We start from the raw sequence: 13,079 nt of genomic DNA, 5'->3' as shown, positions 1-13,079 counted from the left end.
CACACTGCCATAATCCAACAAGGAGACGAAGAAGAAGTCGACAAAGACGAACAAGAATAGACAAGCGAAGAAGAAGGCGTACGCTATATCGTATCGCCTTTAGCTGATCGATAACAATCCCAGTGTGTGTTGGCGTTCAGTAAAACAGGTACACAGTTTAATTTAAAAATGATGAATACGTTGTACAGCTGCATATAAAGTTGGTGTGAATTAGACCGTGGTTCACGCGTTGTTTGTAACGTCAAAACTAGACTAAGCTAAGCTAAGCTAGGCTAAGCTAGGCTAGGCTAACCTAACCTAACCTAACCTAACCGAGAGGCCCCCGGACTGCATGCGCAATCAGGCCGTTAAATATGCAAAAAAACATCTTACCTCTGTTTATACCAAAAAACCTCTAAAAGGAAGTTGCAAATGACTAATTTATTATATTTCTAGTCAGTGACATAACTTGCTTGATAACGTCGATAGAAGAAGTTAGCTCCAGCTGCCAATATCATCTAGTTATCAGCATTACTCCAAAACAAAAATGCCTCTGATGAGATGCTGCTGGGTTTCAACTTTGCAATTACTGACAAGCAGCAGCTACCATCGATGTTATGATGAACTCCACACAGTCTCAAGTCGGATAATTTCATCGGAGATTTTGAAAACTTAAACAGTCATCAGCAGACTGCAAAGTTCTAGTCGTTATTATTTTATTAAGCGATTCTTAATGTCACGTCTGAAACATTGTTTGGTTCATGCAGCTTTTGCAACTCAAATTTCACTCACCGGCCACGTCATTAGGTTCACCAGTACAGTCTAATGTAATCCAACACAATAGTCCTGCCTTAAAGTCCACATTTATGAAGCTTATCCATTTTCACTTTTTGTTGACATTGTCAGAAAGGTGATAATTTCACTTAATGTTTATTATTGAAGTCGTAGTGGGTGTTGTTGTCACTGGAGTGCATTATATTGAATGGTGTTCTTGATTTTTTGTCCACTGCATTAACATACATGAGGGGGGACGTTTTTCAATGTAATCAGTTATAACCTTGATAAATTAAAAACATTTCTAATTTTTTTATAGAAAAATAAATTAATCTATTGAATCAACTTCAATTCACGGCAATAGTTTTTGTCCCTGTGTCAACATTAACTGCAGTTTGGATGTGCATGATATTGCAGTACAGAAAAGGCAAACACATGTTTGAGATCATTTAGAAACCGTGTCTCCATCACTACATTAGTTTGTCCATCAGACAGGGTGGACAAAACTACTAATTGAACAAATTTAAGGGATTCTTATCAAAATGTTTGTGGAATAAACACTGTTGACAGCGGTGGAGGTGTTTTTTTTTATTTTTTTATCTGTATACAAGAAATGACGTGGAACTAGTCAGGAGTTATGCGCCTCAGTTTCTCAGTTGAGCTGTTTGTGAGGTTTGTCTCAGTTTAAAATTTATAAAGAAATGTAATTCTTTGTACATCTGTTTTCTGTCTTGTCGGCTACTTCTGCTCCACTTGCTTCATGGTCCTTGATTTCCATTTCTCATGCTGTCTTTGTGCTCTCTCTCTCCCTCATCTGTCTTCTTTCTTTGCCTCTCTGCAGCAGCCGTGCCCCGTCGCGCCCCCACCCCCAGCGGAGCCGTCATGTGGCAGGAGGCCCGCAAACACGAGCGCAAGCTCCGTGGCATGATGGTAGACTACAAGCGCCGAGGCGAGCGTCGGCGAGAGTACTACGAGAAGATAGTAAGAGACACTGTCATCTACCTGAACACTGTGTGAAGTGATTCTTACATATTATTGCTGCCGCATTGAAGCTCTTTGACATCAAGCTTCTAATCTCATCTGGGTTCATAGTTAGTTGTTATTTAACTGTGTAAATGGAGTCTAATTTAAACTTGGGATGACAGATGAGTACAATTTACTGTGACACTAGCAGCAGCATTCACCAGCACTCTGAATAATAATGAACAGATTTTTGTGAGGCAAGTTCTGCTTCACCTCGCAACACACTAACATGCATGTTGCCTTAATTGTCCTTCTAGTCTGAATAGAAGATTAAAGAGTTAAAGGTCAAAATGGCAACTTGGTGGTTTGTTAGTTAAGGGATGCCACACATCAGTTAACAACAGCATGTACTGTATGGTAGTTTATCGTTATCTTGTGGTTTGTTGGGGAGACGTGTTGTTATCGTCTTTTCACTGCATCTCCTTTTGTTTCCGCAGAAAAAAGATCCAGCTCAGTTTCTTCAGGTTCACGGACGAGCCTACAAGATCCACCTGGATCCTGCCGTGGCTCTGGCTGCAGAGAGTCCCATCAACATGTGAGCAAACACAAACACGCACACACATTAGACATGCGAATCTTTCGGAATCTGACGAGTTGATTGTGATTCTCGATGTTACGCTGTACTAAGAATGAAGCTGTGAACTGAGTTGTTTTCTTCACCTGATCAGAGTTGGCAGGAAGTTTTGTGAAGTGCTGTGGTGTGTGTTGTTTGGCCAGCGTGTTTGTTAGTGCTTTAGTTTGGTGCTACAAGTTTGTTAATGTTAGTTGCTGGGCGATGGCGTACTTAATATTCATAAAATATCATTTTTTAAAACTAGTTATTACTTTAATAAATCCAAAAGGTGGCAAAATGCTTGCCTCTTAATTAATGATGTTAAAAATTACTTTTGGAATCTGAGATTCAATTCAGGATCGTGTAAGATTTGAGACTTTTATGTGAACAGTTTTTTGTGTTTCATTTTTTTCCCCATTCCATAAACGCACTATATATACAAGACATCACACAAATCAGATGTGAAGTGCATGTGAGAGCTTGCTGATCACTATATACCTCTTCCCTAAAGGATGCCATGGCAAGGAGATGCCAACAACATGATCGACAGGTTTGATGTAAGGGCTCACCTGGACTACATCCCCACCTACACCCCTCCACTGCTCAGCACATCGTAAGTCTTGGAGCCACATTTAACCCCCGACCCTGTTTGCTGTGACCATTTCTTGTTGTTTAATTCATTATGATTGAACTGTTCAGAGTGTATTCATATGTCCTCCACAGATTATTGTACATTTTTACAAGCAGATACACAGAAAAACAAACTGGTTTCTAGAGTGTCTCTAGTGTTTCTAGAGAGTTTGGAGACTAAGTTGAATAGACTTTTTCATCGCTAATGTTTTGACTTTTCAAACTTGGGTGTAACTAACAACATCCAGCACTACACCTCTCAGTATCATACAGTAAAGTGAACAGCACCACAAACTGCAGCCTCTATAATGACCAATATATACCTTTTTTAAAGGTGCAGTGTGTAGGATTTACCTATGTACCTAATAACCTGACAACTGAGAGTAATTTAATAGTCCATTGATGAAACTATCTTTTTAGTTTCTCCTTCTACATCACTTCTTAGTCAGATGTTTTTAGCCTCCGTTAGAAGCCAGAAGACTGGAGTGAAGCAGTGAGACTGGAGTGATACATGTGAAAATCTTCTTCTCTTTGTCTTATAAAGAACCCCAGAGCAGGAGATGGAGGAGAGGAAGTGCAATTATGAGCGCTACAGAGGCCTTGTACAGAACGACTTTGCCAACAGTGAGTATTTTATTCACAGAATTTCATGTCAGCAGTGAATTACATACGTAAATGATTGGCTTCATGGTGCAACACTGTCAAGTCCTGATTTTACCACAGTCACTACCTTTCTCAAATGCACAGTGTTCATGTTTTCTTAATGTGGCTATAATGGTCTGCTAACTTGCCCTCAGTGGGTATATTTTGCAGTCGTGTTGTGCTCTTAAACTCCCTGCTGTCCCCTTGCAGTCTCCGAGGAGCAGTGTTTATACCAGATCTACCTGGATGAGCTGTACGGTGGCCTGCAGAAACCAAATGAGGAAGAGAAGAAAAAGTATGTCATGTAAAAGTTAAAAGTGGCTGGTTCATCCTCTTACTTTTACACTTAGTTTGCTCGCTGGAGTATTTACAGCAGCTATGTATTGATAAATCTTTGTCTTTGTGCAGGCTGGCTGAGAAAAAGGCCACTATTGGTTACACCTATGAAGACAGCACTGTGACAGAGCCCGAACCCCAGTCGGACAAAGAGGATGAAGACAATTCAGAGAACAGTGAATCCGAAGAGGATGAAGGCATCCCAGATATTGGTGAGGAAATGGGTTTGGTACTAATGAGGTTTACACATTAAAAATTAAAATAAAATAAATAAATAAATGAAAGTACAGAGACAAGAAAACCCAAAACAAGCTCTGATGTTGGAAGAAGGATGCAATGCAGAAACATGCACCAAAGTACGATGAGTGTCTCTTAGTTTATAGATCTTCATTAGTTTTAAAGGAAAAAGAAACACACCTGGCTTGATATATGTAGACATAATTATTTATTCATCATGACAACCAATGTCTTTTTTTTCCAGTGTCCAAGTTTTTCCTGTTTACATTAAACCTTCTTACCTGCTATGAATTGAGTATTTTAAAATGCAAATCATCTGTCTTTTCGAACAATTGTTAAATACGAGTATGAGGATGAATATTTAGACATGTTGAAGTGTTAAAAGGTTTATCGTCATGTCGTGTTTGTGCAGATGTGGAGGTTGATGTCGACGAGCTGAACCAGGAACAGGTGTTGGATCTCAACAAAATGGCGACACCATATGGAATGGCTGAAGGAGACTTTGTCAGGTAACATTTCAGTGTATTTCATCAGTACGTCTCAAATTTCAAATAGAACAAAGCCAGAAGCGCAAGTTTGGAAAATACAATAATTACTGGTTCTGTAGTTCCTATGATTAAGATCTACTTGATTTCAGTGGATTCAGGTTTGTTAGTAGTAACGTGGAGATGGTGTGCAGACGGGCGTGTGGTGCTAGTAGCTCGTAATCGGTATTTTGTTCTTATGTTCTGCTTTTTAATTATTATACCCAGCAGATAACAAACCAAATGATTCAGTGGTGACCACCTCTTAAAAAGTTAAAAAAGATTACTAAAGATGATATACATAAATTACTTAAAATGCTGGCGTCATTTCATGTATTTTACAAACATTAACGAATCCGTGAACCAACAATTAGTCAGTATTGTTTGTTTAACCAAAACTTTATGGGGCATCAAGACATAAAACTCTATCAACAAAAACATAAAAGAGTTGTAGAGTTCGCTTTAGGAACATTTTCTTTCATTGCGATGGACATGGAGAGCGTGTTATATTCTAAAACAATCTGTGAAAGTGTTTTCAAGTAGTTTTGCATGGATTTTGTTTCATGTTAGATTGACGAACTGAAAGGAATAAACTTAACTCTCCATGTTTGAGGTAATAAAGGAATCGTCACCCAGATTCAAATGTACGGCTCTGTCATGTGTTTTTAGCTTTTATTATGTTTATATTTTAGTAAGCAATTGTAATAAAAATGTCATTAATGTTTTTATAGTGTTAACATAAAGATTGTGTTTATTATTATTTTAACACTGAGAATGTGTTACCTGTTTATCAGGATGTTGAGGAAGGACAAGGAGGAAGTGGAGGCCATCAAACATGCCAAGGCTCTGGAGGCAGAAAAGGCCATGTACTCTGTAAGAAATACATCCGTTGAGGAATCTGTGCGTGTGTCGTTTGGTCTGTGTTTGCAACTTTGTAAACGACATGTTATATTTTACCTCAGGGCCGCCGTTCTCGCAGGCAAAGGAGAGAGTTCAGAGAGAAGAGACTAAAAGGAAGACAGATCAGCCCACCCAGGTAAGTTTATGTTGTTCTTTGAAGGTTATTTTTTCTTAACAGTCCACAAACATCATATTTACTCATTATCGTGTATTTCAGCTATGCAAGGAGAGACAGCCCAACATATGATCCCTATAAACGGTGAGTTGACCCTCATTATCCTTCTTTATTTCCTCAACTGTTGCCCGTTTTTCTGTGTTCTTGAACCGTATTTTTTTCCTCTCAGACCAGAGTCAGAGTCCAGCTCTGAGTCACGGTCACGGTCTCGGTCTCCAGGTCCAGAGAAGATCACCTTCATCACCAGCTTCGGAGGCAGCGATGACGAATCCGCAGCAGCAGCACAAGCCGCCGCTCCTCACTCTGGCCACGCCCCCTCCAACTTGCAGCACCCTGCAGGTCATAGCAGGGGCTCCCGGTCGGTAACTTTCCCTCTTCCTGGCTTTTCATTGGTTATTTTCCTCTTGCAGTCGTTTTTGTTGACCGTTGAAATGACCACAGGCAGACAGAATACTGATGATGACATACTGATGTTTACTGGTAGGCGAGGTGGATCAATAGATTTAAATAAAATCAGTGCACGTTTACTAGTCTATGATTGTGCATGTCAGATTACAGCAACAGATTATACAAATAAATGCAAAACACAAATCTGAAAGACTATTTTGTAGTTCAGTAAGATTTCTTAAAAGCAGGAAAGTATTCTGAAGATAGGCTAGGTGCTGGGCTGGTGTTGTTACTAAAACGTTGTGTCTCTGTTTGTCCAGGAGACGAAGGTCCTCCTCCAGCCGCTCCCCTTCCTCTTCCTCCCGCTCCTCCTCTCGCTCCTCCTCTCGCTCCTCCTCCCGTTCGCACCGTGCCCGGCGAGGACGCGGGGGAAGGGATGGGCGTCGTTCCCGGACCCGTTCGCGGTCGAGACGGCGCTCCAGATCTCACTCCAGGGGCAGAGGAGGGAACGGAGGGGCCACATCCTGGAGGAGACGTGAGCGGTCGCGGTCGAACGACAGAGACAGAGAGCGAGAGAGAGACAGAGACAGGGATAGGCGACGATACTCCGCACGAAGACGAACAAGGTAAGACTCCTACGTGTCCTCCGACGGCGCTTTAATTGCTGTTTTAATGCACATGAGAGTGACCCTAGTGCTCTTCTTTTCTGCCAGATCCCGTTCCAGCTCGCGGCAGGGGGGCAGTTCGAGGCGAGGGGGTCGGAGCAGTGGAGGACACCGGCGGGGAGACAGCGGCAGCCGCAGTCCCTCTCAGTCTCCCAGCCGGCTCAACCACAGTCCCTCGCCTGCTCACAGAGGAGCCCAGCCCTCAACCACCACTGTCTGTGACAAGCTAAGAAAGTAAGAAAAACATTGAAACGTTATCGCAGATCTTTTATTTCCTGAAGAGAAGCAAAAGCTGGTGATTCACTGATCATAATTGTCTAAAAAATGATCTAAATAAGTAGGCGGTGATACGCTTTGTACCATTTTATCTTCTCAATCATAATGTATACATGTGGTTTTTTTGACTGATTGATTCAAATGTCAGCATTTCAGGTACTTTACCGAAACTCATTTTGAAACTAGATTTTGTCAGGGTTTCATGTCTACACCCAAAAGAGGTTAATGTGATCATGTAGTCTATGAACTGGAAATCTTGAAAAGTCATAAAAAGCATTGAGATGGGGGATGCTGATCAAAATTCAAAAGAGACTCAGTAGCCAGACATTTCTTTGTTTAGGAACGGCTGAGATTGACATTAAAATGAGAATAGCAGGTCCACCTTAAAGGTCAGTCCACCTTAAGTGAGCCTGGTCAGGTTAGGCTAAGCCATTGTCGCTAACTTCGGGGCTAACCCCCTTCACTTTTCCAGCAGTTGGGGAAACAACACACACAACCTTTCTTGGTCTTGAGAAGCTGCAGTGTGTACTGTACATTTACTGCCATATTGACAACTTACTGCTAACCATTCACTGTCACTTACACACTGCCCTATTCCTTAAAGCAGCTACACTACTCTTATAAAAGTACCTTTCATGTAGATGTCCTTGGCAGAATGAAGAGAGGGAGGATTTGATGCACTAGTCGATGACTCTAAACAGTTCCACGATAACGCATGATGTTATCTTGTTTGCACAGTGTGCGAGTGAAATCATTAGTTGCCCATTGATATCAATGATTGTGTGAAATTTTAGTAGCGGCACTCAATGTTTCCCCTATAATTGTACAGGCCTGGTGAGCCACCAGGACTGTATGTGGGTGACGGACAAACAAATGCAGAAATGCAGAAGTGGAAGAAGTGAGAGAGGAAGCTTATTTTTATGCAATAAATGCAGCTTATTTAGTTATCCTCTCCTTATGACAACTTTGTTTTAAGTCTTGAATATACTGAGCAAATAAAAATTTGAATGAAAATATAAAATGCAGACCGCCTGCTGCACCACCTGACCGAAGCCCACTGCTCGAATATGCCATCGTCACTTTAGGGTTTTTTCAGTGCGTACCACCAGGCCTGAAAAAAATTCTAGGGGAATCACTGGGCTCCACGGAGTGAATATAGGGGGAAACACGTCAGTAGTTTTTTAAGCTGTTGTGATTTTCTTGGTCTAAAAGTGGCCTTTTTTGTTTTTTGAAGATTGTAGTTGTGTAGAACTGAGTCTGTTTTGGTAAACATTTATTCTATTTAAACACAATCAGTTCAGTAATGTCATAAAGCCATTTTTCTGGTCATTGCACAGTAATACTTTTAATACATTATGTACACTTTGACATGATGTATAAAGTCTTTTTTTTTTTTTTTTTAATGTCTTGAATCATATGAATGTCATTGCTTCGGCTAATAGTTTTTTTCCCTCTTTTCTGTCCTCTCTCCAGGCCTGATACTGCGGGTGGTAAAGAGACGGGAGCTGCCAAAGTCAGTAAGAATTTGATCTAACTGGGTTTCTTGCTAAAGCCTACGCCTCCCTCATCCCTGACAGGCTGACATGGTTGTCCTCCAGACTGGGATGTAGAAGCCATTGTTGCCCACAGAGAATAAAATCATGTGATCTTTCCTTTTTTTTCTCCCCCCTTAAAAAAAAAAGAAAAAAAAAAAAAAAGTGGACATACTCTGCAGTCAAAGCCCATCATCTATTTTGAAATTACCATTACAGTATTCTCCATCTTCTCAGTGTTTTGTTGGGAGGAGTGTGACTGAAAAAATGACTGAAAATGGAGTGAACATTTAGACACACTGTGACATTTTTTGTGCTTTGAGTCTGGGTGCTGCATGCATGTATACATATACATGTGGGTGTGAGAGCGTTTTTATATCTGTTTGTAGTCTCAAACATAGTGCAGTGTTTTCACATATTCATGGCCATAAGAGGAAGTGTATTTCCTCTTATGACCATGTGTCTTGTTTTAACTAATGAATCGGTTTTGGCCAAGTGATCTTTTAAGAACAGAAGCTTTTTTAAAGTCTTTGATGAAAAACTAGGTGGGTGTGCTCTGGACAGCAGATTCTGGGCTTGTTTTAACAAGCAGCAGAGCACACTCTGATGTCTTAATATGAAATATTTAATGTCCCACATACAGATTGAAGACTAGAGATGAAGTAGTAGTTTACTGTCTATCATTCTGGACCGTTTCGTTTTCTGTCCAGAATGATTTGAATATACTCTGAACAGTCAAACATGCAAATAGAGTGAAGATTATAATTCTGCTCCTCTGTTAAACGTGCCTGCAGTGTTGTGACCTGCAGTTTTTCTTGCCTGGCCAGGTTTTAACGGCCCAGTGATGGGTGTGTCGGTGACAAAATGCCACTGGCTCTTTCTGAACTTTCTGAACTCGCTGGACCTGAACATGCTCTTCATAATTTTTTTTTTCTTTTTCTTTTTTTTTTTTTTCCAAACATGTGTAAAGGTTTATGTAACTGGATCCTGTCCTGCTTACACACACACACACACACACACACACACACACACACACACACACACACACACATACATACACTGATGCATATCCTGTTCAGCCAGTAAGATTCCAGTGTGTCCTTGTTGACTCAACAAACATAACGTGTAATTAATTTCTCTGTGGCCTTTTTATCTCCACCAGCTACTGTACATAAAGGTGATAGTATCGAAATTGTATAAAGGCACGGTACCTTTTGATCTCTCTCACACACACACACACACACACACACACACACACACACACACACCCACACATACATAAACATACACTCAAACACACACTCACACATTTGCCAGGCTGTGAAAGGTTGTGCTAACACAATTGTGTCACCTGCAGCCCAAGATGACCCCTCAGGAGCGGCTGAAGATCCGCATGCAGAAGGCACTCAACAAGCAGTGTGAGTGTTTGTGGTTTTTGCAGTTTAGAGGCTGTACAGAACAGACCTCAGTGTTTTTTTGTTTGTTTTTTTTAACCTCAAATTTACATAATGCAACAACATTTACAATACAAATTACTTTATTATTTACTTTCTCACGTGCTTTCCTGTGGGTTTTCCCATCCTACAGCCAAGGCGGATAAGAAAGCCGCCCAGGTGAAGATCCAGCAGCAGGAACACAAACGACAGGTGTGTGTTCCTTTTTTCAGCAGAAACTGACTCTCATTATCCTCCATTTCCCTTCATCGTTTTGTGTTTGTTTTCCAGGAGCGAGAGGGAGAACTACGAGCCATGGCACGCAAGATTCGCATGAAGTAAGGCTCTGTATGTGTGTGTGTGCGCGTGTGCGTAAGTGGACTGTTTGGTATGTGTGTGTTGCAATTGTCTCACCCAAAGGCTCTGTGTTTAGGGAGCGCGAGCGCCGTGAGAAAGAGAGGGATGAATGGGAGAGACAGTACGGGCGGCAGAGCCACTCACCTTCTCCTTCCAAATATGGTAAGATTTAAAGGTTTCTGATCGCCAGCAGGCATATGGATCCAATGTAATTATTAAAATCAGAACATCAAGTGTTTACTGTGTGCATTCTTTCGTGTTCAAACAAAAGTAACCAAAATATTTAATCAACTTAGCCTCCGTCTGATTTGCTGGCGTCAAACCGCTTTATAGGTTTCAAGATGTTCTGGCATGTTATTGTATTGACAGTGGCTCTGTGTCCTCTGTCCCTCAGGCCGAGAATCCAGCTCATACAGAAGGTATGTGAGAAGCCACAAGAATCCGCACAGCTCCGATGAAGCAGAGTGAATTATGAGTTGTTGTTCTTTCTTTGCATTATTGCACAAACGCTATCGCAAAGGCTAATTGCATCGATTTTTATTGCTGATACTCGAGTTATCTTCATGTAAATCCAGAGTAAGTCTGAGGCGAAGACCTGAGAATCAAACCAGAACAAAGATGAAGATAATTCAGGTCCAAATTATCAGCTATAGCAAAGCAAAATACTTTAATAGATGGCAGTTTTTGTCCTCATAGTACGTAAACATTAACTGCAGTTTAAAGTTCATTCAATAGATTAATTTACTTTTATAAAGGAAGTTAAGAAATGTCTTTATTTATCAGGGTTCAAGTCAACTCTCAAATATCGCCCAACCAATTTTAGATTATTGATATGAGTTTAAACAATCAGATAACAATATATTGGTTAATCATAGTTTTTTAATCTCTACATCTAGTATAAACAAACATTTTGATAAGATTCCTTTAAATTTGTTAAATTACTATAATTGTCAGTGTCTGGTGGACAAACTACTGTAGTGATGGAGACACTGTTTCTAAACGTCGTCAAACATGTGTTTGCCTTTTCTCTGCTGCGATATCTTTGACATATCGGCCAACAAATGCGTGCAGGATGATAAACTGTATGTGAGAGATGTTAATATCGACTGATATATTGACCCAGGAGATTTATCACATCTATTGCATGTCTAGAAGAGATCTGTCCTGTTGCTCTTCCTGAGGTTTCTTCCTTTTTTTTACCCCATTAAAGTTTTTTTTAGGAGTGGGGTCGTTATTTGAATTGAGGGTCTACAGGATGTTGTATTGCTGTAGATTATAAAGGCCCCTGAGGCACATTTGTGACTTGTGATATTAGGCTGTATGAATAAAAATGAACCTTATTTGACTTCTCTGTCTCAAGTAAATGAAATTGTCTTAGGTCAACAACTACGATTCACTTTAACCACTAAAACTATTTTAATTTTCAGTATCATTAAAGCAACAATCTGTCATCTCAATATAAAAAAAAGCAACAGCCCATCACCAAAGTTTTAGATGCAGGATTGGAACCTGCTGTCACTCCCAAACTGATGTATTTTTAAAAAATCTAACAAAATCTATGTTGGTGATGGTTTGTGAGGATGATGATGGTGTGTTTGCATCTATAATGTCTGTAAAAACCGAGTCAAGTAAGTTTTTATTTCAACAGCAGCCCAATATCACAGATTTGTCTCAAATTATCTTTACAATCTGTACAGCGATAACAACATCCTCTATCCTTAGACCCTTGATTCAGATAAGGAAAAACTTTAAGATCTATGCAGCTCACATCTTTTTATACTGAAGTCCATCCTTCACCGTCCTCTTTTTAATTTTTCCAGGAGGTCGCGGTCTCGGTCGCGGAGTCCGTACTACCGATACTGAGCTGACGTGTGGAAAACATCCTACAGCATCCCGACGCACACGCACATACTTTCCAACAATAAAGCTAAAAGTAAAAGAGACGGACTGAGTGAATGTCGGTTAATAACCGACACATCTACACCTGAACACGTATGTTCTCTGGTACTGTACATTGATTGTGATACTTAAGTTTCACTAACTACGCAGCTGATTGGTTCAGCCGAGCTGAGAATGAGTTTTCATTTTGGATTCATCTTGTAAAGATACTACAGGTTATTAAATTGGTTTCTTCACTTCTGCATGCTCCTTTTTTTTCCTTTTCTGCCTGAACTCATCTTCTTAATGTAGACTGATATTTCAAAGTGTATGAAACTAAGCAATACTTTTGACTTTTTCCTTACATCTTCCTCGTTTCATGATGTTCTCATCCACCGTTTTACTTTTCTCTAACAAGAAATACTAAAAGACAGTTTTAAACTGGGAACTGATGCACAGGATATTTCTACACATCCTTTTGAAACCAGTATATGAAAGCTGGTGAAATCAAAGTTTGTGCATTAATTAACACTTACGACTGCTTTTTTTTTTTTTTTTTTTTTTAAAAAGGTCTCCCCTCAGCCGATGAATAAACCACAGCAAATAACTTTTTTTTTTTGTTCTCAAAAATGTGGAATGTTTAAGTCCAAATAAAAGTGATTTTGAAATGACTTGTCCATTTTCCTTTTTTGTCTCTGTCTAAAATAAGAGTTAAATTGCATCTACAGGCTACATGTGTAGAAATGGACACAGGTTTCTTCAGTAAAGCAGATTTTAG

At 40.1% G+C, this 13,079-nt stretch overlaps 1 protein-coding gene across 2 annotated transcripts; it reads left to right on the top strand.

The window, feature by feature from the left end:
• On the top strand, positions 1-12,862 carry clasrp (CLK4-associating serine/arginine rich protein). Of its 2 annotated transcripts, XM_067594836.1 has the most exons (21): positions 1-148; positions 1,595-1,734; positions 2,214-2,311; positions 2,841-2,942; positions 3,504-3,583; positions 3,812-3,896; positions 4,010-4,149; positions 4,587-4,683; positions 5,493-5,571; positions 5,661-5,734; positions 5,816-5,857; positions 5,943-6,131; positions 6,481-6,786; positions 6,874-7,059; positions 8,575-8,614; positions 9,991-10,051; positions 10,221-10,279; positions 10,358-10,404; positions 10,500-10,585; positions 10,818-10,842; positions 12,244-12,862. In XM_067594836.1, exons 2-21 carry the CDS (start codon positions 1,636-1,638, stop codon positions 12,284-12,286), a joined length of 1,938 nt encoding a protein of 645 aa, XP_067450937.1. In that variant the 5' UTR covers positions 1-148; positions 1,595-1,635; the 3' UTR covers positions 12,287-12,862. The 2 variants fall into 2 exon arrangements, 1 of the variants encoding a protein (XP_067450937.1); XR_010928981.1 differs by lacking the exons at positions 10,818-10,842; positions 12,244-12,862 and having other exon boundaries at positions 8,575-8,618.
• The last annotated feature ends 217 nt before the right edge of the window (positions 12,863-13,079 follow it).

The sequence above is a fragment of the Thunnus thynnus genome, chromosome 7 (assembly GCF_963924715.1).
Source record: "Thunnus thynnus chromosome 7, fThuThy2.1, whole genome shotgun sequence".
Taxonomy (NCBI): Eukaryota; Metazoa; Chordata; class Actinopteri; order Scombriformes; family Scombridae; genus Thunnus; species Thunnus thynnus.
This window is presented reverse-complemented; position numbering and strand designations above follow the sequence as displayed.

Excerpts from the sequence above, each read along its gene's own strand:
- clasrp (XM_067594836.1), top strand. The coding sequence starts at position 1,636 with ATGTGGCAGGAGGCCCGCAAACACGAGCGCAAGCTCCGTGGCATGATG. Across the intron at positions 4,684-5,492 it reads GCTGAAGGAGACTTTGTCAG|GATGTTGAGGAAGGACAAGG; the intron begins GTAACATTTCAG and ends CCTGTTTATCAG. Across the intron at positions 5,735-5,815 it reads AGACAGATCAGCCCACCCAG|CTATGCAAGGAGAGACAGCC; the intron begins GTAAGTTTATGT and ends CGTGTATTTCAG.